The following is a 22,276-nucleotide window of genomic DNA, read 5'->3' on the forward strand; positions in this document are numbered from 1 at the left end:
AGTGTGAACACAGCATGAGAGTTTAAGCTGACGTTTGCGGCTCCCTCCTGCTCTTCATTGAATTTGGGGAACATTCTTTTTTATTCTTCATTAGCACCTCCATTAGATGCCACTAAGGCAGCAGCTTCTCCACCTGGTGTCCACCCAAAACCAAACAGAACAGACAAAGCAGACCGGACAGATTGACAGGTGTGGCGACGCTGCCTAAAGGGGGCGGGGCTCAGGGAACGTTCAATTGCTGGCATTGTAGTGAGAAAGTACCAAAGATGTTTCCTGAAGTGCAATTGTTAGGAACATAGCCACGCTTAATAAAGCTTCATTTGCAAGGTGACATGTTGCAAAGTTTTAGGACTCAAGATTGTTGGAGGTGGTTTGCTGTGTAAAGTGAGTATATGCACACACACACACACACACACACACACACACACAGGGCGAAGCAGTAATTGAACAGGCGTTGGCACAGTGTGGTGGCGACACCTGTTTGAAATTTATAATGAGCAGCCAGAGGAGAGGACCACACACACAGTCATGCACACACACAGTTGTCTGTGTCTTGGCTGCGACTCTGTGCTCAGTTGCAGTTCAGAGGAAGGCTAAGAATAAATACACAAACACACACACACACACACACACACACACACACACAAACACACACACAGTTAACTTTGGCTCACACACATGACCTCTTAACAAAAACAACAAGACAGAGAGAAAGAAGGCAGAGAGAGCTGCAGACAAATGGAGACTAAGAAACAACCAGGAGAGATTATTGGTGAACAAGAGAAGGAGAGATAAAAGAAGCATTGGCTGAACAGAGTTCATAGAGTGAATACATTTATATTTACTGTGCTGTATGTGTTTGTGTGACTTCCAACTGAGTAACACCAAATACATTCCACTCAAGTGAGAGGATATTCTGACATTAACACACTTACATATTCACGTCATTCTTTCAGAGCCTTTCACCATCACTTCTGTCCTCGGTTCATTATTCAGTCACGAAGACATCCCTCTTTATCTTCTCCTCCTTCCATCTCACACTCTACGTTTCTTTCCCTTTTCCCTCCGTGACTGCATATGAAAACACATTTCCTCTGGAGTGCCTTTCCGCTACTATTCATGCCTTATCCATCTTTGCTATTTCCCCAATCATTCGGGTGGCAGGGTGGCCTCTTGGTTGGCAAGAAGCCGGAGATGTACCCTTTGAAACTCGGGGCCTCCAGCAATTTAATGTCGCACTTCCATAAAGCTGGGGGACCCAAAGGAGGTTTTCAAAAATAATCTTCAAAGTCAATGCGGCAAAAAATTAAATATCGAGACTTTTAGTCACAAGTATGGATCGAGCTCTAAAAATGATGGTTCCTACGTTTCCAATAATTCAACAGAGCAGTGTCTTTAGTTACATCTTCCCAGGTAAACGCTCACATCTCTCAAATGGCATGAAAGCTGGCGTTCTGTTATACATGCGTAGTCTCTGACATAACCCAGGGTTCATGTCTTCTGACTTGACAAATGGATTTGTTGTTCACAAAGTAGCCTTATCACGGGGGAAAATAGGGTAGACAGGAGTTTTAAACCACAGGTGTGTTACACTAGTTTGACCATTTGCAGTACCGATCAGGCAGGATGTACGGATCGGATGTACGGCGCAACATTCTGAGTGTATCGGAGGCATTTCAGATACTAGTATCGGTATTAGAACAACTCTAGTTTTCCCAGGCTTAGTACCCTTCATGACAAGTAAACTGACATTAAATTTGGTGCCCCTTTATACATATTTCAGCAATCATCCACCTTGCTGAAGAAGAAGCATTCAGTTGAAACCTGACCTCTGACCTCTGATGAAGGAGAAAAGGGAATTTTCTTTGTGGAATCACATTCGTTTGTATAAATTAGAGTTCATGAAATTCTTCTCTTCCTTCTTGACACTCTTTTCCTCTCCTCTCCTCTTGTCAGTTCAGCTCCAATGCCTTTTAGGTTTTCCCTGAGAATTTTAAGCAGCACCTGGCTCACCCATTCTTCATCCACCCCAGGCAGAAAATTGAAATGGGTAAACAAAACTATTACGCAGCTTGAAAGAAGACATAGTGTAATAGGGACAAGAGAGAATGGAGGGTGAATTATGTCTGGGTTGTGATCCAGCTAAATTGCCTTGGCAGTAAGTCCTTTTTCTCTGACTAAAGGGACAGACAGCGATGGATGGAGGGAGAGGACAAGGAGAAGGATAAAATAAGGGCGGAGGAGAGAAGAGAGGAGCTGAGAAAGAGACAGTGGAGCAAGACAAGGGCGTCGAGTCCCGTAAAACAAGGAATAAGTGACAGTGTAAATAAAAAAGGAGAGAGGCGGAGGGGAGGAAGATGCAAATGAAGAGGAATCAAGGGTGAACAGGAGTGGGTGAAAGGGGAGGGAGGAGAGACATGAGATGACAGGGAGGTGTGGGTAGAGGAGAAGGTGAAAAAGGGAGGAAACGAGGGAGGAGGAGAGGAGGGGGATGATAAAACTCATCCAGCGTGGAAGAAAATCTGAAAATACAGCAGACAGAATGTGAGGGCTGGGGGAAGAGACGGGAACAAGAAAGAGAAAAAAGGAAAGAAATAATGATACAGAGCAAATCCAAGGTCAATCAAGAGAAGACATGTTATGAGGCAAAGACAGAGAAGAGAGAGAAAAGGGCAGATGGAGGGAAGAAAGACACAAACGAGTGCAGCGGATAAAGGCAGGGTTACATGAGTGGGACATTTTTGACAAGGGGCTCAAGGGAACAATGTTGAAAAGAGGAGAGGAAGCACACAGAGAGAGAGAGGGGTAGCAGAGAGAAAAGACATGAACAAATAAAGACGGGGAGGGACATTATGAGAGCGCACATCCTGTTTGCACGAGCCCTTTCTCTTTTTCTCCTTCTGGTTTGTACAGTTTCTCAAAAAGCCTTTAAAAAGAGCAAGACACAACTATAATGCCAAATAAAGAAAAAAAAACTGTAATGCCCCACTGGAGTAACTATAAAAAAACATGTAAAAAGCAGATGCTCAATAATTTGTGTATTGGTTATTTCAAGTTCTACCTGTTTTCAAGAAGTATTTCAAATCAGTTTAATCCATTTTGTAACAAACGTTTATTGTAGAATATATACTTCGTAGCTCAGATTAATACTACAAGCTAGAAGTGGATTCGTCCAAATCAAAACACGAGACTTTGACCTTTTAAAACTGTCAGTATTATTCTCAGACTCTTTATGAAGGCTTGCACTGTTAATGCACACCCATGGAGGAAGATGCTTATTGTTGCTTTATTGTTGAATCTTGACCCACAGAGTTACAATCTCGAACAGAAAATACTTCACCCACTGATCTCTCTAATCCTCGTGTAGCAAATGCTCCAACAGCATCTTAACTCCATTGGCATCAGCAACACACCAGCAACAGCAACAGAGGACATAGAGTCTATCTCTCTTATCCCTCCATCTCTCCCCTGGCCCTCTTTGGTTCTCCCTCACCCCACAGCTCACTTGCTACAGAGCTTTATCAGCAGTGATTGCGTCATTGACGGTGCATCCTCTCACAGAAACACACACGCAAACACACCCTGCCCTTGTAGTGGCGCTCACACGCAGAGGCCGGCTGGTGTCGGCTGGCAAGCCTCTTGTTCATTTGTAAATCTGGTCTGACACACACACACACACACACACATACACACAGGTAGACACACACACACGCCATCTTCTCAGTCTTTCTCTCACTCATAGATGAACAGCTTTTGAATGGCCTTGCCAAAATTTGAGCCCCCTAGACGGACCACACACACATTTGCATCATTACACTTGAGTGAGTGAGGATGCTCATTGACATAACTACGTCGACAATCCCCATGTCATGACACCTGAGCACTAACTGCTGTTCAAGCCTAACCCTACGTCTAACCTTGTCAGTCAAACAGCACCTTGAGGAAGTGGCAACCAGCGGAAATGTCCTCACTATGCATGAACGTCCTCGTTCTTCAAAATGGTCCTCGTACAGATACAAGAACAAAACCACACCCACACACACACACACACACACACACACACACACAGAGTACTTGCTTCACAGGCCCCAGGAGGCGCTGAGGAAACTGCATTCCCAACTACTTTATGGATTGGTCAATTTAACACAGCTGACGTCAGCATATTAAAATGTGTGTGTGTGTGTGTGTGTGTGTATATGTGCGTGTATATGTGAGAAAGCATTTTAATGCAGAGTAGCCTACCTTGAAAAGTGGCATAATTACGCTGTTATCTGCCTTGTAGAGCTATTTATACTACGAACCCATTTTTAACACTCAATTAACCCAAACAGCCATTTCTGAACGGGAGTCGATCACACAGAACGGAAACAGAGAAAGAGCGACGTGTCTTTGGCATTCAAGAAATAATGTCGCCTTTTAATGCAACAAAAACATATTTTTTGATGAATAAGAGGAATATTCTGAGTGGGTTTGTTATACTGGGCCATTGGTCAAGTGCCCCAAGTAAGTGATGAGAACTTGTGACTGGGTTAAATCACGAATATTGACAAAACGTCTGCACTTACATGGTCTCGTCGTTCTGAAATTCCAGCTTTCCAGCGGAGACTTCGTAGTCCTCCCCTGCTTTGGCGGTGGCGTCCACGGTTCGGTAGGGGACGGCTACCAGGCCTCGGGCCCCCGAAGTCCTGAGCACTTTCAACTCCATCACACCCACGCTCTCGCTCACCTTCTGACTGGCGTTCTCAAAGGTAAAGATGCCTGTGAAAGAAAGAAAGAAAGAACGTTATTTCACAGGGCAGAAACGCTAGAAAGACATGAAAGATGGGGTTGATAAACACCTACGCTCTCACTCACTAGCTTGTTCTCCAATCTGTACCATATATATATAATGTAATGGATATAGATTACCACCCACTCCCACTTTAATTCTCTTTGGATGTTAGCAAACGCCAGTACCTGCAAAAGTGCCGACACTGAGGGACTGGAACTCTTTTGAGGATATCCTGGGACTATGTCGCAAAGCAGTCGACCTACATGGATTCAACATTAAGCACATGGTGCGCAGACACTTCTTTGTTTCTCATCTTTAAACTTGCACAGAAGGTAAAAGACGAACAGAAATAAACACGAACTCTTCCTGACAAAGAACGAGAGTTACAAAATACAAAGTATTGTGTGTTAGTGGTTACGTCCAGACAGACAACTCCTGTTTGAGTGTTTCGGGATCGCTGTCACCTGCGTGATCGTCATCGTAGATGGTCACTGTTGCTGTGTGGTTGTCACCCATCACGGCTTTGGGGGTGGCACTGGCATCCAGCGGGGCGGTGCCAATCTCAGGATAACCGACCACTCGAGGGTTACTGAGGTGGACGTAGAAATACTCGTCCTCCTCGAAGATGTCGTCGTCAATCACGCCAACTGTGATCTCTGGGAAAAGAATTCTCATTTTAGGATGTTGATTTTGGTTGTGATTAGTTCATGCTACTCCTTTTTATGCAAAGTCATTCCAACAGGAAACTTTTAAATCATATTTCTGTCAAAGCCAGTTTGCCAAAGGTGCTGCAGATGACCTCCGTTATTTAAGCCTAAGTGTCAGGGATGTGTTTTTTGAAAATATGCCAGAAAGTATTGTATCACTGTTATCTTTTACCTTTGAGGGTCTCTCCTGGTTTAAACAGCAGCGTTCCCTCCGCAAACTCATAATCTGAACCTGCGTTTGCTGTACCGTCCTCCGTGCGATAATCCACCTGGGGGAGACGGGAACACAGAGAGATGGGAAGCGGGGTGAGACGAGGGTGAAGGGAGAGCGAAAAGAGCCGTCAAAACATGAAACAGTCGTGAAAAGATAAACACAAATGGAGAGGGAGGACACAGAGAACAGAGACGAAGAGAGAGATAGAGGAGGAGGGCAAAGGAATGGAGGAGAGTCATTTGGGCCCACTGGGCCCTCTGGTCAGATACAGCGTGATAATAAAGACTTTGAAGATAGTAGAACAAAACTTTGCCTGTATCCTCTCCATTCTCTCCATCTGTCCTGTTTATTAACCCTCTCCATCCCATACAAAGCCGTACACATCTGCCCTCATTGGTTAGAATCACTTTGTGTCTCCTGTTACATGAAAATAGAAAAGATTCAGATTATCTGAGGCGTTCGGACTGCTGTATACTGAGGATTCATATTTTTCAGATGTTTGAAATATATGTGATTATAAAACCAGAAAAGTGATAAATTGCCTAAAATATTATTTATATATGAATAGCCTGTCAGCCAATGATAGAGACTTAAATTGCAGTCTGGGATTAAGAATAGATTCTTGAAACTTTTGACCATTTCAACAAGTGCGTCATAAACCACAAGTAGCCTCATTGAGAAACCCTGTTTGGTGGAGGCAATAATGTGTGTGGGCTTAAAAGGCCACTTCACTGAACATCCTCAGCCGGCGGACTTCCTCTACAGACAGCACTGCTGTTGCATCGTAGTTTCATTTGTATACAGGGAGAAGATCAGGGGAGACGCAGTCGAGCCAAGCCCCTGTAGTAATAGTGAGCAGATCCCGTATCATGTCACTGACACAGACCCCCTGTGGGAGACTTTAAAGCAAATCTCTTCATCAGAGTATGAGGCCGCAGCGTTAAGCCCAAACTCAATGAGCCTTTGCCAGAGGATGTGTTTTGAGTTGAAATCAAAAGATCTAGGGAATAAAATGCTTTGTATTTTGTTTCCGAGCTCTCCTTCATCATCCACTTCTATAGCTGAAGCAGCATCCGACCAGAGAAGAGAACAAGGAAGCGCTCTAGAGGTGACGAAGATGTGAGTGAAATCAGTTCAGAGACGATTTTTGTGTTTACTGTGCTGTTTGCTTTTGGCTCCTCTCCCACACACACACAAACAAAACACACTTTTGTACACACACTTTGATTGCTATTCTTCTGAACTCCACTATCTTGCATGAATGCCACACACACACCTTGACAGTAACTCCGGAGTCTCCTCCGCGTCTGGCAACGGTCAGTTTCAGGGAGCCGCAGTTTTCAAAGCACTGGTACAAAAAGGGTTCAAACTCCATCCTGATGGTGTGAGGGTCGTCCTCCTGTGCATGGATCTCATGGCTGCTCACCACCTGGAAAAAAACAAAAAGACAGACAGACAGCAAAAAAAGTCAGATCGGAGTTTTCTAATTTTGAATAACGGTGACGAGCGGAGATGACGTGCGACTCACCTTGCGAGCCTGGTCGGCAGCGTGCTTCTTGAGGATGTTGCCGGCTCCGATCATCATCCTGGTTGCCTGGATACGGTAGAACGCTCTGCTCTTCTGCTGCTGCATCAGGACCTGATCAACAACACCAATCAATCAGCAAAGTCATCAATTGTATTCATCGTGGTAATCTAGAACTCTTTGTTTTTTTCCAGATTGGTGTTTCTTCTACAAAAGCTTCTACTTTTAAACTGACAGCTGCTATTTAAAGGCTGAGCAGTGAATCTCTCGTGGGACATTTCTTTCTCTGTCTCTACAGGAAGACTAGAGGTCACTGAGTTGCTTGACAACACTTCAATAGGCTGGATGCTTGAGGTCTACACCCAGATCCTGCACTTGCAGTATGCAGGTCTATATCTCTGGGGTTTGTGATGCTGGAGCTTCAACCATGATTTAAAAAGTTGGAACCGTCTGTGCTTTCTGACAAAGATATTGCCAGATCAGTCAAAATAAATGAGTACATGAGTGAAATCACGCTGACAAGGAAAGATTTGACACTGTCGTCATCCAGTTCCCTTAACTTTTAACCTGTGAAACTCTGAAATGAGCAGGACTGCAGTTGCAGGCTCTCTTAGCCGCAAACTTAAGATTTAATGAGCTTATCAATGAGCAGCTGATTTCAATGACAATGTATGGCTGAATAGCAATTTAGGATCCTAACGATCCAACAAATAGGAAATGAACAAATTAGCCACTGTAGATTTGGAGACCATGCGATTAAATGTGGGTTCATTGCTGGGAACACTGCGGTTTATTTTTGATTAAAGGGAAGCGAGGCAGCAGTTTTACTTCAGAATCCTTAAAATAAAAATAAAATCTGCATCTATTTGCAGGAATTGAAGCAGTAGCGATTAGTTTAGTTAAAAATGTAATCTGGTTTTGCTGAGCAAGCTGGCCTCACTTAATTAAAGTCCAAAGCCACAACAGGGGACTGCTTTTTAATTTAATTAAATTCATCACAATGACCACAAAAAAACGTTAATCTATTGGGTTGAGATAAATCTCCAAGGCAGCTGCCATTTCTATTTACAGCACAAGGCTGAGGGAGTAGCTGCAGGGGGAGGGAGGCTTGTATGCAAACAAACATCTGGAAGTTGGCCAATGCACCTTGGGGTGCCTGCCAAACATCTTACCTTCCCTTCCCTCACTACCAGAAAACAATGACCAAAACCAAGAAATGACTGAGAAGGGAGGCAGGGGAAGGAAGAGGAGAAAGGGAGAGCAGCAGAAACCTGGACAGCTTCTACAGTTCAGCATTAAAGGATGAAACCGGAGGTAAAAACAGGAATAATCTTTAATGTTTTAAGCAACTGTGAGTAGAACAGCCATCTATAAGCAGCTCCTTTCTTTTTGCAAGGGATGAGAACGGATTAACCGATTAGCCGATTAATCCCTGTGGGACACACGGACAATCCAAACTCCACTAAACGAATGCCAAATTTAACCAAAAGTTAAATTTAGGACAAAGCAATATGTTTTAATGGCTTCTAAATATCAATTCACAAATTATAAATCTAAACTCCCCCAAAAATCTTAACTCAAGGTCCCCTCGGCAGCTTTTTTTTTTTTAACCTTCTTTACTCACAGTCTTCTTCAACACCTGAACTCAATGAGATGTGGCTGTAAACTCAGAAGGAAAGCTAACAAGTGGACCTTGTGTTACAAATTGTTTCGTCACTAATGTTCGTACAACTTACCGGGCAACAAATCCCCTGGCTGTCAGAGGGGCTGCATGTTACAGTGCTGTCAATCAAGCCAATCCTTTCTGCCCACTAGTGCTTTCATCAGCACATAACATGAAATGAGGAGCGTCCTAGAAAACTGAGTATCGTATCTTCAATGCTTATGCGTGTGAGAGAGGCTGTGTGGTGTCTAAACCGCTCAGAAGTTGCTCCGGAACATTTTGAAATCGTCTCTGTATAACAGCTGTGTGCTGTCCTACCTGTTATCACCTAAACACCTTGTTCACATCGCAATATGTCACAGCGTCATCTCCAGCACAAAGTCACCCTCAGAGGAGTCGCATACGAAATGTGACGCATGACTTTATGTTTCAATTTATTGCTCGGTGTAAAAAGAGCTTGAGTTCAGAAACTGAGTGAAGACGGAGCAACGTCGAGATGGAGAGGAGATAGAGCGATCGAGTTAGAAGTGCATTAGCAGCTAGTAGCATCCAGTCATATTCATACAGGTGGACACAACAGTCAAACTTTCAGGATTTATCAAATTCTTGACTAAAATGTAATGTATGTATGTCTTGGAGTTGCTTGACATTTTGATACATAAGAAGATTGACAGAAGTGTGAAGCTAGAGCCAGAAAGTGATTAGCTTAGCTTTGCTTAAAAACTGGAAGCCAGGGGAAACAGTGAGCTTGGCTCACTCCAAATGCCCAAAAATATATCTGCTAGCACCTCTAAAGTTCAGTTATGAACACATATCGCATGTGTATAATCCATAGAAACTGACAAACAGACATTTTGTGGCTTGAGAGTGACGCTGGTCATTATTTGGCGGAAAATGACAACACCAGGAAGTCACTGTGCTTGGCTGCAGTTTGTTATTAAATGGCATGCAACCACACATTTCATAAACTTTCTATTAAAACCACTCGGTTTCTGTTTGCACGCAGACATGTTAATTAGTCAGCTTTGAACATTGGACAAAGCCAGGCTAGCTGTTTCCCCCTGCTTCCAGTCTTTATGCTAAGCTAAGCTAATCGACACCCAGTCCTAACTTCATACTTATCCCACAAACATGAGAGTGGTGTCGATTATTTCAACGACTCTTGATAAAAAAATATACTTCCCAAAATGTCTAACTATCCCTTTAAAATATATCATTGTTAATAAATCGATGCGCACATATAAGCACACTCCTGCTAACCTGATAATTTGCCATCTCAATCAGCTGCTCCGTGTCTTTATCCGGGTGCCTTTGCTTCAGATCCTTCAGCGTCCTCGCCATGTCCCTTCTGGCCACGTCCTCCTCAGCTTTCACTCCTCCGTCCTCCATCATCCCTCCATCCATCCCGCTGTGACTGTTCAACGCCATCTGTCCGTCCAGCTCCAGCATGTCCATCTTGGTGAAGCCCCCCGGGCCCAGCGCTCCGCCTCCAGCCATCCCCATTCCTCCATCCGGTCCTCCCTCGGTTTCAATGATGATGCCCCGCCGTTTGTCAGCGCGGTAGCGCTTGCGGACGTACTTGTAGAAGAGGAGGCGACGGTCGGCCACCCAGGCCTGGACCACGCAGAGTGGGAAGAAGAGGAAGGTCAGCACAGCCTCCCATACCTAGAGGAGAGAAGAGACAGAGTTAACAGCTCCCTACCCAACGTTCTCAACTTTCATTTCCGTCTATTCTCACCTCCACCTCTCCAGGGGAAAAGACACTCAGAATCAGGTAAAGCCAGATGTAGGCGAAGATACTCCAGGCTGCTGTGACGAAGAACACCCGAAGGTGTTTGATTTTGCGCGTCTCTCCATCAGGAACCACGTACACACACAGGGAGATGATGACGAACATGTTGAAGGCAGCACTGCCCACGATGGTGCTGGGACCCAGAGAGCCAGCCTCAAAATTGTGACCACACACCTGTAGGTGGGGAGAAAATCAGATGACTGTGTTCCATTACTTTCTGTATCGGCTAATATAATGTGTAACCCAACCTTCTGGCTCATATTGTGCTCACCTCAATAACTGACAGCAGTATCTCTGGGGCGCTAGAACCCAAGGCCATTAAAGTGAGATTAGAAACGGTCTCATTCCAGATCCTGATCGTGGCGGTGGTGGTCTCACCATTCGGCCTCTTTATAGTGATTTCCTTCTCCTGGGAGGTAATGACCTGGAGAGGAGAGGACAGGAGAGGAGAAGCATAGGCAACCAAAGTAGAGGGTGCACCAAATGGAAAGGACAGCAAAGGCAAAAAGAAAGACAAGAAAAAGGAACGGAAAGAAGAGTAGAAGAGCCACCGAAGGGAAATGAAAGGAAATAGGAAAAGCAGAGGAAAAAGGAGAGAAGAGTCGGGGAAGCACCAAAAGGAAAAGAGAGAAAAGTGATGAGGAAAAGCAAGGAAAGGAATAAGCAATTTCAGTATTTAACCACAGAGCTGTCAAACATGAGTCGGAATCAGTTATATCCATTGTATTTCTCCAAGCCAATGATGACGGGCGATAACTGAGATGATATATAACTGCATTAATCCAACATGAAGTCAGGAGCAGAAACAATGGAACATCTCAACTGTAAAATAAGTTGTGTGGTCATCTCTTGCCTACCTCTATAGAAGACATGAAGCGGTCCGCGACAATGCTCATGCCCAGGAACATATAGATCATCGCTACGAAGTAAACAATGGCCCGTGCCACTTTGTCGCCTACAGAGGGGTTCTGAGGGTTCCACACGGGCAGTACCACTCCTGAAATGAGGAAAAAAAGACAGTCAAACTGAGTTTTTCAGGAGTTTTGCAGCAAAAGGATCACCAGAGATATTTGCGCTTTTCCATAATAAAAAGTATTGAAATAAATCCAAGGCAGTGCATTGGCAGAATCAGCTGATAACTCACCAGTTGCTCGGGAGGCAAAGAAACACTGTCACCTTTGTATGGTGAGGCGTTCCTTGCGTGGGTGAGTTATGAATATTCTGCTGACATCGTTCAACGTTAAATATGCATTAACACCTGGCAAATATATCTCTTTCCTATTATTTGCGGAGCCTCTGGACAGGTCGCACAGAATGACTAAGATATACTGCAATAAATGCTGGGAGGTTATTTATAGGCTACTTTAGAAATGAAGGATTCCTTAAACCAATATGCTGGTACTGAGAAGTATACAATAAACTATGAATTAAAGCAGTGCTGTGACCTCAAAATATGAACAAAATTTACATTTTTAAATGTTACAGTAATTCACCACAGGAATACTTTCTTGTAGAGCTTAGACTGAGCGGTGAATTAGTGCTCTGTGGCTGGATATAAAGTAAGCATGGTCGATTTGTAGCTATTACATCTGTTATATACATACATACATACAGACAATGAGACTTGGCCATGAAATCTGCAGGATACGAACACCTAATTATAAATGCATTACTGCAGACAAGCCTAAAATTGATGATGAATTACATGCTTTACTATTGCTTCATACGAAGGAGGGAATTGAATTCATTGAATGGGGCACTTTATAATTGAAATACTGTAAATGATCCGTTGGGTATCACTGGTGAACTTTACTGATCTAAACCATCATTATGTTCAGCTGTGACAAAGGCTGGTGACATCATTAGCTTACATGGCTGGCACTACAGTCTTCCCTTAACCCTTCTCAATAAGCTGCTGAGTTTAGGTCAGACATCTTTGACATGTGATGATGTGAATCCATCCTTACATGCATTAGGCTGCAGTTTTCTCACAGATAAGGCCAACCCACCTTCCTGACAGGGGTCTCCACTCGCTGAACAGTTCTCAGATGAGCCTGCATGCACCGATCCAGGACATGACAGGAGGAGGAAGGCGGAGAGGAGGAAGAGGAGGAGGGGCGAGGAGAGGCGGGAGTGGAGAGAGGATGGATGCACAGACACGGCTGCTGGAGCCATTTCTGCTGAGGCAGTCGGGCCTTCGCTGGACTCTACAGACTTCTACTGTCAGGGCAGCTCGTCGTGACGTCCAAATCCTTGAGATAGACAGAGAAAAGAGACAGAAGGGGAGTCGTTAGTCAACCTTTCAATCACACTGCTGAGTGAAGTCGCTGATGACGTATTCCTGTTGGTTTCATTGAATTCGCAATAAAAACACCTTCTGCTGCTTTTAAATCAACTCGATTGCCTTTAATTAATGCATAGAGAAAGTGGTTAAATTGAAGTTAATAGCACAGGGTGAGCTAAAGTGTTTGCAGCTTAAGTGGCCTTTCAGAAAAACTCTATATTTAATGAGAATTAAAATAACAATAACAACATTCTTCTTTTTTAATAGAACTCAATAGGAGGCGTAAAGTGCTTTCAGCTGATTACTAACAGATAGAACCAAACAAAGAAGCAATAAAAGCAATGATGAAAGGTCATTACGCGCATAAAAACAAAGCTAATAAAAAAAAGTGTGAAGAAATGCTGTAAACGACTATACACTTGTAGCCAGCATCTGTAATAAAGTAAAGATAATAAAGTCTATAAAAATCTGAAGTAGATGTCGCCGGCCTGAGCTCCTAGAGGAGCCAAGATGATGAAGAAGAAAAAAATCAATCGCCTCTTGTTTTTAATCTGGACTGCAGAACAGTCAATAGGAAGCTCTTTTTAGCTGCACCAGAGCAGACAGGAGACACACGGTACTATATTTGAAATGCGGACTTCAGAACTATGAGCTTGTTTTTTATTTCGACTCTGTGATAGAAATCCCTCATCCCTTAAATGTGAACAGCAAACTCTAAAACTCAATTGTGATTACAGTTAACCAACGTAAAGATGTCAGTGGGCTGATAGAATCCAGGCAACAGTAAAGGTCTGCTTTCACAATCCAGGGGAGACGCTCCCACCACGACACCAATCTCTATAAACTCCAGTGGCAATAAGTATTCACATAAACCAAAAAGACTTCACTCCCTACTCCCTAGTCCACTATATAGTGAGTTTCATGTTGTAGTGCTATACGAATGTATCGTGACATTTATTATACCCTATAAAGTGGACTCAAAGTATCCCAGAATGCATTATGAAAGGTAGAGGACATATGGTCCCTAACAGAGCACCATATCATGTTGCTCCGTGTCTGCTGGATGTTTAAATAGGCAACCGTTTGCCAACAGCTTTGTTGTAACAACTTTATAAGGTCGTAATGTGTCATTAGTGCGTAAATGTCCAAGAAATCAATTCAATTTGGGAATTCTTTCGATCCTAAAGCAATGGAGGAAGTGCTGCCCGAGAGGTCATGTTCAGGGCATAACCTCCCCAAAACAAAAAAGAATGAGAAACTGCTGGTCACATCAGGGACAACAAACAGAGAGGAAGTGCAGATACAAACACAAACGGTGTCAGTCATGTAGTGCTAAAGTTGCTGACCTTGCACTCGTATATTCTCTCTCACACACACACACACACACACACTCCACACGCATGGTTAGTCAGCCTTGGGTTAAAGATTGCTGACCCCGTCTTCGCACAAACACATGCACGCCCACACACGACTACAGTTAGTCATCTGTGGTGACATTAGCGGGGAGTTGCTGACCCCGTCTTCATTTGTCTTCCAGGGCCTCGCTGCTCTAACAACCTGTCACTTCAATACTCGACTCGCTTCTCCCCTCCGCCGTCTATCCCCGCTACTGCTCAGTCAAAATAAATGGCCTTCACTCCTGCATCACAGATTGCTGTAAGTTTATCTTCAGAGTGATTGTGTAATTCTGCAGGTGTCGCGTTGGGAGAGTACTCCGTTGATTCAGCATTGCACTCCTGTAACGTTGTCGGACTCCCGAAGAAAAAAAGAAAAGTATCAAAATCAGAACTATTGTTTAGAATATTCCATGCATTCTTCTTCATAAATAAATAAAAATGGCGCCTACATTACAAACAATATAACTCAAGAGCCATAAGTTGAGTTGAGGTCCATCCTCACTCCACGGTACAAACCCAGCTCTGAGACATTGATGGTGCTCAAAACGCCCCCAAAAGGACTTCGCTCTCCCTTTTCTGCATTAATTCATCAGTATCACTCAGCCTTCTTACTCTCCTCTCTCTGCCTTTCACCTGCTTCATTGAATCTCATATTTTCTTCCCCCTCACATCTTGTCCATCTCCACCCCCCTCTCCACCTCCCTCTTCCATCAGGCTCACTCAACTCCTTTCTGTGTATCTACGTAGGTTAATGTCCTGCCGTCCTCCGTCTCTCTCTCCGCCTACACCCACACACTCACCACTTCACGTCTCAAGCACCTCTCCATATACCATGCTGCTGCTCGCTCTCTTTCACACCTCCTCTCCCTCTCCGTCAAACCTCATCATGTCTTTTTATGTCGTCCTCATCCGTAAACAAATCGGTTCCATTTGTAGTCCACAACATGTACATTTGACATAGTAAAGGATTACGGGTTGCTAATGGAAAGGGAGGTGTGCACTTCTTTTTTGTAGAATTGAACCTAAACTGGATAGTGACAGAAAGTAATTAGATGAGAGGATAATATGCAAATGGAGAGTGACAACATGCAGAATTAAAAGGCTCTGGTTAAACATGCAGCCTCGGCTTAATTTCAGATTTAAAGAGCAAATGTTTGTGTCATGATATTTATAATTTCCATAGATGCATTTGTGTTAAAAAAAAGAGTCGATTATCCTTTCTGAAGCCGAGTCAGGGCGGTCTTTCATTTTCTGACCTGACTTAAGTGCTGCTCTGTAATATAAATGTGCAAGGCTGCACGACAGAAAGAGCAAATCAATAAAAAACAGAAAAGTTGCAGAATATTACTTGAAAAAGTGCCAGCTTTACTGTAAAAAGATAAAGGATCGATAGGAGCTATGCAGAAGGTGCTACAATGATTCATCGTCATGAAGTTAAGTGGGACTTTAACACTTGAAGAAGATAGAAAAAAATGGATCTTGTTAATCGATACAATCTCAGGAAGCTGCACTTCTTCGATGTTTGGTTTCAGTGATGTATCGATAGCTTGAAAAAAAAATATGTACAGCAGATTCAATCTTTATTGTCTTGGTCTTAATAAACCCAAATGATGACACAATGCACAATCCACTGGCACACTCACATAGACCTGTGAAAATGTTCTGCTTTCAATTAAGCCAACAGGTGTTCACAGTGTGAATACATGCGTGAGTATCGAGGCAGATTATTTGATGACGCATGTTTACAACGTCTTGGTAAGGCGAAAGGCTGCCAGACGTTGATAAAACCAGGCGATAATGAGCGAGATGAAGAGATGAAGAGAAGAGACTGTTACTCTCCGAGCAGGATGCCATGATGTTTGAAGATAAAAGATTTTGAAAAATGTGTGTCGTTTATGGCCATTGTTTCTTCAGCATTATCATTCAATGTGTTAACATTCTGTAAATGATCTTTCTAAATCGTAGTTTTGAGCACTGAATTCAAATTGCTGTGACACGGAAAAAATGCATCCAATCCAGTATTACTGTCACTCTCATAACGCCATGCAAGTTACTGCTCATGCAAAGCCAACATTATTTGATGTTTCACATTAAAGGCATCCAAGTAATCACAAGAAAACAAGAAACTTGAATGTTGCAAGGATTAATGGGGTTTTTTTCTTAAGCTCTTCTGTTTTACCGCAGTAACCACCACTGGTGCCAAATCAACCAGGAGGATTAGAACTTTACAGCCCTGGTCATAAGGCAGCAAGAATTAGAGACAATGAAAATCTCTTATCGTTAAGCAATATAAACAGAAAGGACACCACAACAATAAAGAGTACTGACCGAAAGAAACGATCTGCCCGGAGAAACAGTGGCTGAATAAACCGGAACAACAATGTCCGTATCAAAAGTGAATTTGGAAAATGTTAAGTATAGCATGTGCCAGAGGGCCTGGAGGATAAAATGAAGGCAGACAACGCACATATCGACACCCACTGTAAAGCGCATTGCTCACACACACACACACACACACACACACACACAAGCTTTGCCCCGACCCGTTTATTGAAAGCAGTAAGAGCATTGACCATGGTTGTTGATTCATATCACATCAGCTGTGTTTTGCTGCTCTGCCTCCTTGGGCACCATGAATCACCACTCTCTCTCTCACACACACTTACACACATGCACGCACACACACACACACAATGAAGGCTAATTTCTCAGCGTTTAATGAGATCTGATTCATCACATCTTCATGGGCTCTGCTAGCATTACTCCTTGCATTAGCCCACCCCGCTTCTTTGTCTTTTTCTCCATCCAGCCATCTTTTAGCACTGCTAGCACTGCCATAACAAGTCAGAAGACCTCATATTGAGAATAACTGAATTGAAACCCTGTCACTGTTTTCAGTGCGAATCACCTGTGACTCTCAGAGTAAAGTGTGAGCTACAAAGGCGTAGGTAGTGTTTTGTTTTTGCAATATCTCTTTGCCCTCCAGCTGAAGATGCTTTTATGTAACCACGACATAGTGGTTAAAACCTGGATTTATACTCTCTGCACTGCTGTGTGCCTTATACTCTTCTGAAGGTACTGATCTATCTGTCTGATTTCTCAGTTGCTCCATTGGGCGACTTTTGAGCTTTGAATGAGTGCAGCTTGAGAACCTGGTATGTTTGTCAGTAAGACCAGGACTTTGCAGTCAGAGCCCTTCGGCGGTGGAGTGACCTGCAGGAGGAGATCAGTGCGAGCTATCTCTTTTTCTTAATTTAAATCAGAACATATCCAGAACATTACATTCGCTCTTCCCCTCTCCATCTTCCCCGTCCCCATACGTCCCTCTATCTTCCAACCCCGCCGTCTCTTCATCCCTAACTTCTCCTGTGACTCCTCGCTCCACTATCCATCTCTCCGTCCCTATTTCCCTCCATCTCTAACAAAGTTATTATCTCTCCTCCACAGATAGTGAAGGGGAACAAGACGAAGCCAGCGTGACTGATCGTGGTCATATCTTCAGTGTGTGTGTGTGTGTGTGTGTGTGTGTGTGCAGACTGTTCCCTGCAACTTTACTGGTGTTGAGCTGTGTGTGACAATTTGCTGTGTGTGAGCGTGTGCATGGTTATGTATGTATGCGTGCGTGCGTGTGAATGTGCACGCGTGACTGATCGCTGGCTGTAGCCGTGGAAGCTCTTGGGTGGGAGGGGGAGGGGGGGTTTGGTGGTGGAAGTGGAAGTGGAGGGGGGAGGCAATGAGGCAGCGAGGCAAACCCAGCAGTTATTGTGCCTGTGGTACACAGAGCTCATAGAGCTTGGTGACTTGAGTTGGACAAGATTAGAGAGATGAGGAGAGGCGGCTGCAACAGAGAGAGGGGGGAAGGGGGAGAGAAACGGTAGTGAGAAAAATAAATGAAAGCGCTGAGATGAAACCCAAGAAAGGCAGGGAGCAGATAAAGAAAGAGGTGGAGAGGCAGTGCGTGAGTGTGGCGCCGGGATTACAGCTATCGAGCGGCTGAAGAGCTGATGAGATGCGTAATTAGGCAGATTTAAGGGGGCGATAGCAAACGCGCCCCACTGGGCCGTGGATACAGCTGTCCAAGCATGTTAGAGAGTGCTGCGAAGGGCTGCCCATATTCCGCAGCACAGTGCAGATTTAAGGCGCCCCAGTGGAATGAAAAGAAAGACGTCAGGGATGCGGCCCAGTCTGTCCCCTTTCAAACGTATGTATATGAACGCCTCGCATGCACCAGTAAGCTTTCAGTTGTTGAAGTGTGTGCGCGTGGGCACTGGTCTGAAGAGGACTGTGAATGCAATCTGCAGGCAGACGGACAGCTGTCCACCACATTCGCCGCATCGTTACTATGAGATGTTACACATATAGAAATCCGATTACCCTGAAAGAGTCAGACAGTTCAGACAGGTTTAAATATTCATAGGTGTCAGTGAACGCACCCCGTTGAGTCGAGACTTTCCGAGTTGAAGCTGCTTCAAAACGTTGCACAGATTCACAGTGCTTGCAAACGCATCCCACTAGAGCTAAGAGCAGCCGCTGATGCACCTACTCGACTTTTATTCTGGGAGAAAAGCCTGATGACAGATTGCTACACATGTAATGTATGTCTTTACGTAAAACAACATCTTGGCTAATCATTTCTGGGAGTAGCATTTAACTGCAAACACAACATTTAATATTCCAAATCAAATTTATAAGCAGTTGGAGACAAAACAAAATGCCTTTAGCAGTGTGTGTGTGTGTGTGTGTGTGTGTGTGTGTGTGTGTGTGTGTGTGTGTGTGTGTGTGTGTGTGTGTGTGTGTGTGTGTGTGTGTGTGGTCACTCAATGTTTCTCCCTACAGGTCATCGATCTGCCACGGAGCTCGTCCATCACTCTAAGGACAAACACACACTCCCTCCCTCACACACTGCCACAAGGTTCATGGACATGACTGACCAAACAAAAAACCATCGATACCATCGAACACACACAGATATACAATCATGCATTTTGACAAAATCCGCATAGTACATAGAGTACTTATATGTTGGTGGCACACACACACACAGCACTGCATGTATAGATATTTTGTCATACAATGGACAGAAAGACGGATCAAGCCTCGAGCCAGGCTCACAAAGGTTAAGACCGTGGGAGAGAGTATAATGTCTAACCCCACAGTTTGTTGGTGACAACTTTATTCTTACCCTTTCTTTTTGTTCTCTTCCTCAAAAAACACTTCTTTGAAAACACTTCCTCTTTTTGTCATGTGGCCGCATGGAAGACAATTCAACTGCCCTCGAATAAAGAACAAGAGAAGGTGAAGTGAAGTTCATGAGTAGAGAGAACAGTCTTGCTGTCCAGAAAAGTCTGGCTCTGGTTGCAGCATACAAATATCACCACAGGACACCAAGTCAGTCTGGGTTCATGTTTTCCTGCCTTAAGCAATACAACTTTTCCACTCTCTTCAATTCCCTTCATGACTAATTTTGTCTGTGCTTTAACGTTTGTTTTTTTAAGTCTTCTACTATAATCTAACCCTTTAAAATACCGTTATGTGCTCTTCTGTATATGAGGCTATGCGCCTGCAGCCAAAGCTCTCACTTTTCTCTCTTTCCGTCCCTTCATCGGCATGCTGCATGAACATGTGAACGTGTGTGGGCGAGGATATCAGCCAAATGGGGTTAAAAGGGTTTTAATGGGCTGTGACATGAAAACAAGAGACGATGAAGCGCGATATGATGAGGCTATGTGTGTGTGTGTGTGTGTGTGTGTGTGTGTGCGTGCGTGCGTGCGTGAGCTTGTTATGCGAATGCATGCAAGGGTACTTTTTTAAAGAGGTGAGTACAAGAGGCCAGGGGCATGACAGTCAGAGAACTCTGGAGGTGGAAATTCATTTGTTGGAGCACTTAGGAAGAGTGCATAAATAAGCCTGCTTTTAGCAGTGGTGGGCACGCATATATATATATATACATGTGTGTGTGAGTGTGAGGAAATGTGTCTGTCGCTAGTCAACTAGCATAAAAAAATATACAAAGCAACTGTGTGTTTTGACTGAAATGCATTGTGTGTATTTCTGCCTTTGTTGGCGCATTGCCGGACCGCTCATCAAAGCATTGCTCCGCAGCACTACTAGCGGTCACAAACTCCACAGGGTTCCTTTTAATGTCTCTGGAGATGCATGTTAAGGAAGAGCGCAATTGAAAGCACTGTAGTTATTTAACTGTCAAATCGAGGCCGTTGAAAAGTGAGTTCACCCAAACAACACACCCCGTCCATCAGCAGGCTTTACTAGGACACAAGGCTGGCAGTGACCAAACTGAACAGGACTTACGTTACACCTGTGACAAAGGCCGGCCAACATGAGGCAAATGCAATCGAATGCGAGTCTGTGATGTTGAAGAGGTCATCATCACATCCCGCTCATCCCCCGGGCTTGTTTTTACATGGATGATGCACGTTTGTCTTGCTTCCCTTCCCCTTTCTTTCTGCTCGTCCTCACCCGTTTCTCCCCCATTTCATTTGCTCTCCTGTTTCCCTCCTCGTCGCCTCCCGCTGCTCTCCTCTCCCACAATCCTCGTTTGTTTTTACACAAAATCCCTCACTCTACCTCACTCCTGTTGGTCAAATCTCTGTGTCAAAACCTTTTCCATTCCTCTTTTCTCTGTCCGTCTTTCTGCCTTTTATCAAATCCTCTCTCCATCTCGCCCTCCCTCCGTCTGTCTTGCCCTCTCTCTTGTGTGACAAATAACAGCAATGTTAATAAAAAGGCAAAAGAAAATCCCCTCGTCACCGAGAGCTTCGAGGAAAGAGAGGGAGAGTAAAGGACAGATGCAATTTGCTCATCTATGGGAGGAGGAGAATGGAGGGAGAAAGAAAATACAATAATAATAATTGGAAGCTGGATTAATCCCTCCTGATCTCTCTCTTATATCCCCGACTAAAGCACACACACACACACACACAGTGTACCTGTCAATACGCACACACACTTCATTTCTTCATGTCACACTCACTCACCAACACGCCGTTTCCCTCTCTGTCTGCACAAATACTCTGTCCTTTAAACACGCACTCTTATCTTTATCTCTTCACACACTCGCAGCGTCACCCACGCTCGTCATGCTACACAATGACGAGAACTTTGGTACCCCATTAGTCACCGTGGTAACAGCATAGGGCCAATCAAACATTTTCCACACTCCCATGCTCGGAGTTGCCACCTTTTCAGTTTCTATAAATGGACTGTGTCTATTTTCCTCGGCTTCTCTTTTCTTCTCTCTGTCCAACCTGCAAGATGTCACATAGAGAGACACAAAACAACCACAAAGAGATGCAAAACAACTATGAAGAGATCATATAAATGCTAAAAGACCATAAGAAGATTCAAAGAGGCAAAACGACCACAAAAAAGGTACAAACTTACTATAACGAGATGTAAAACAAAAACACAAAAAGATAACCTGACGTTATGGAAAACAACCGCAAAGAGACTCAAGGAAGCAAAATGACCACGACATCGTACAAAATTACGACAAAGAGACGCAAAACAACAACAAAGACAATATAGAAAGAAAAGAATACAGATATCAACATTTGCTCGAAACAATTTTTCTTAAAGAAATTCAATTTCTTCTGACGTACGTTTCTTTGTGTCAGTGAAACAAAACTGCATCTGTAAAAATAGTTTACGAATATTTGAAGAGACAAGTTTTTGTTAAAAAAAAAACTGAAACTGTTCGCAAATGAATTGTTCGACAGGAAATGAGTGTGCAACGATTCTGATAATTGATAGATTGTACTGTATATATATATATATATATATATATATATATATATATATATATATATATATATATATATATATATATATATATATATATATATATATATATATATATATATTTGATACATGAAACTAACTTGCTAATGAAGTAGATTTTCAGCT

The 22,276-nt window shown here is 43.6% G+C and overlaps 1 protein-coding gene across 1 annotated transcript in view; it reads right to left on the reverse strand.

Moving 5' to 3' along the window:
- Positions 1 to 12,847, reverse strand: part of slc8a4b (solute carrier family 8 member 4b) — a gene marked incomplete at its 5' end in the record, with an annotated part of 35,519 nt that extends 22,672 nt beyond the window's left edge. Inside the window, 10 exons of the mRNA XM_079295115.1 lie at positions 4,566 to 4,758; positions 5,236 to 5,427; positions 5,651 to 5,747; positions 6,969 to 7,121; positions 7,221 to 7,331; positions 10,141 to 10,545; positions 10,619 to 10,846; positions 10,944 to 11,096; positions 11,530 to 11,669; positions 12,682 to 12,847. Of these exons, the coding sequence (XP_079151241.1) occupies positions 4,566 to 4,758; positions 5,236 to 5,427; positions 5,651 to 5,747; positions 6,969 to 7,121; positions 7,221 to 7,331; positions 10,141 to 10,545; positions 10,619 to 10,846; positions 10,944 to 11,096; positions 11,530 to 11,669; positions 12,682 to 12,847 (1,838 nt within the window). The remainder of the gene's footprint in view (positions 1 to 4,565; positions 4,759 to 5,235; positions 5,428 to 5,650; positions 5,748 to 6,968; positions 7,122 to 7,220; positions 7,332 to 10,140; positions 10,546 to 10,618; positions 10,847 to 10,943; positions 11,097 to 11,529; positions 11,670 to 12,681) is intronic.
- Positions 12,848 to 22,276: the final 9,429 nt, after the last annotated feature.

Source organism: Melanostigma gelatinosum, assembly GCF_949748355.1.
Source record: "Melanostigma gelatinosum genome assembly, chromosome: 23".
NCBI classification, from domain to species: domain Eukaryota; kingdom Metazoa; phylum Chordata; class Actinopteri; order Perciformes; family Zoarcidae; genus Melanostigma; species Melanostigma gelatinosum.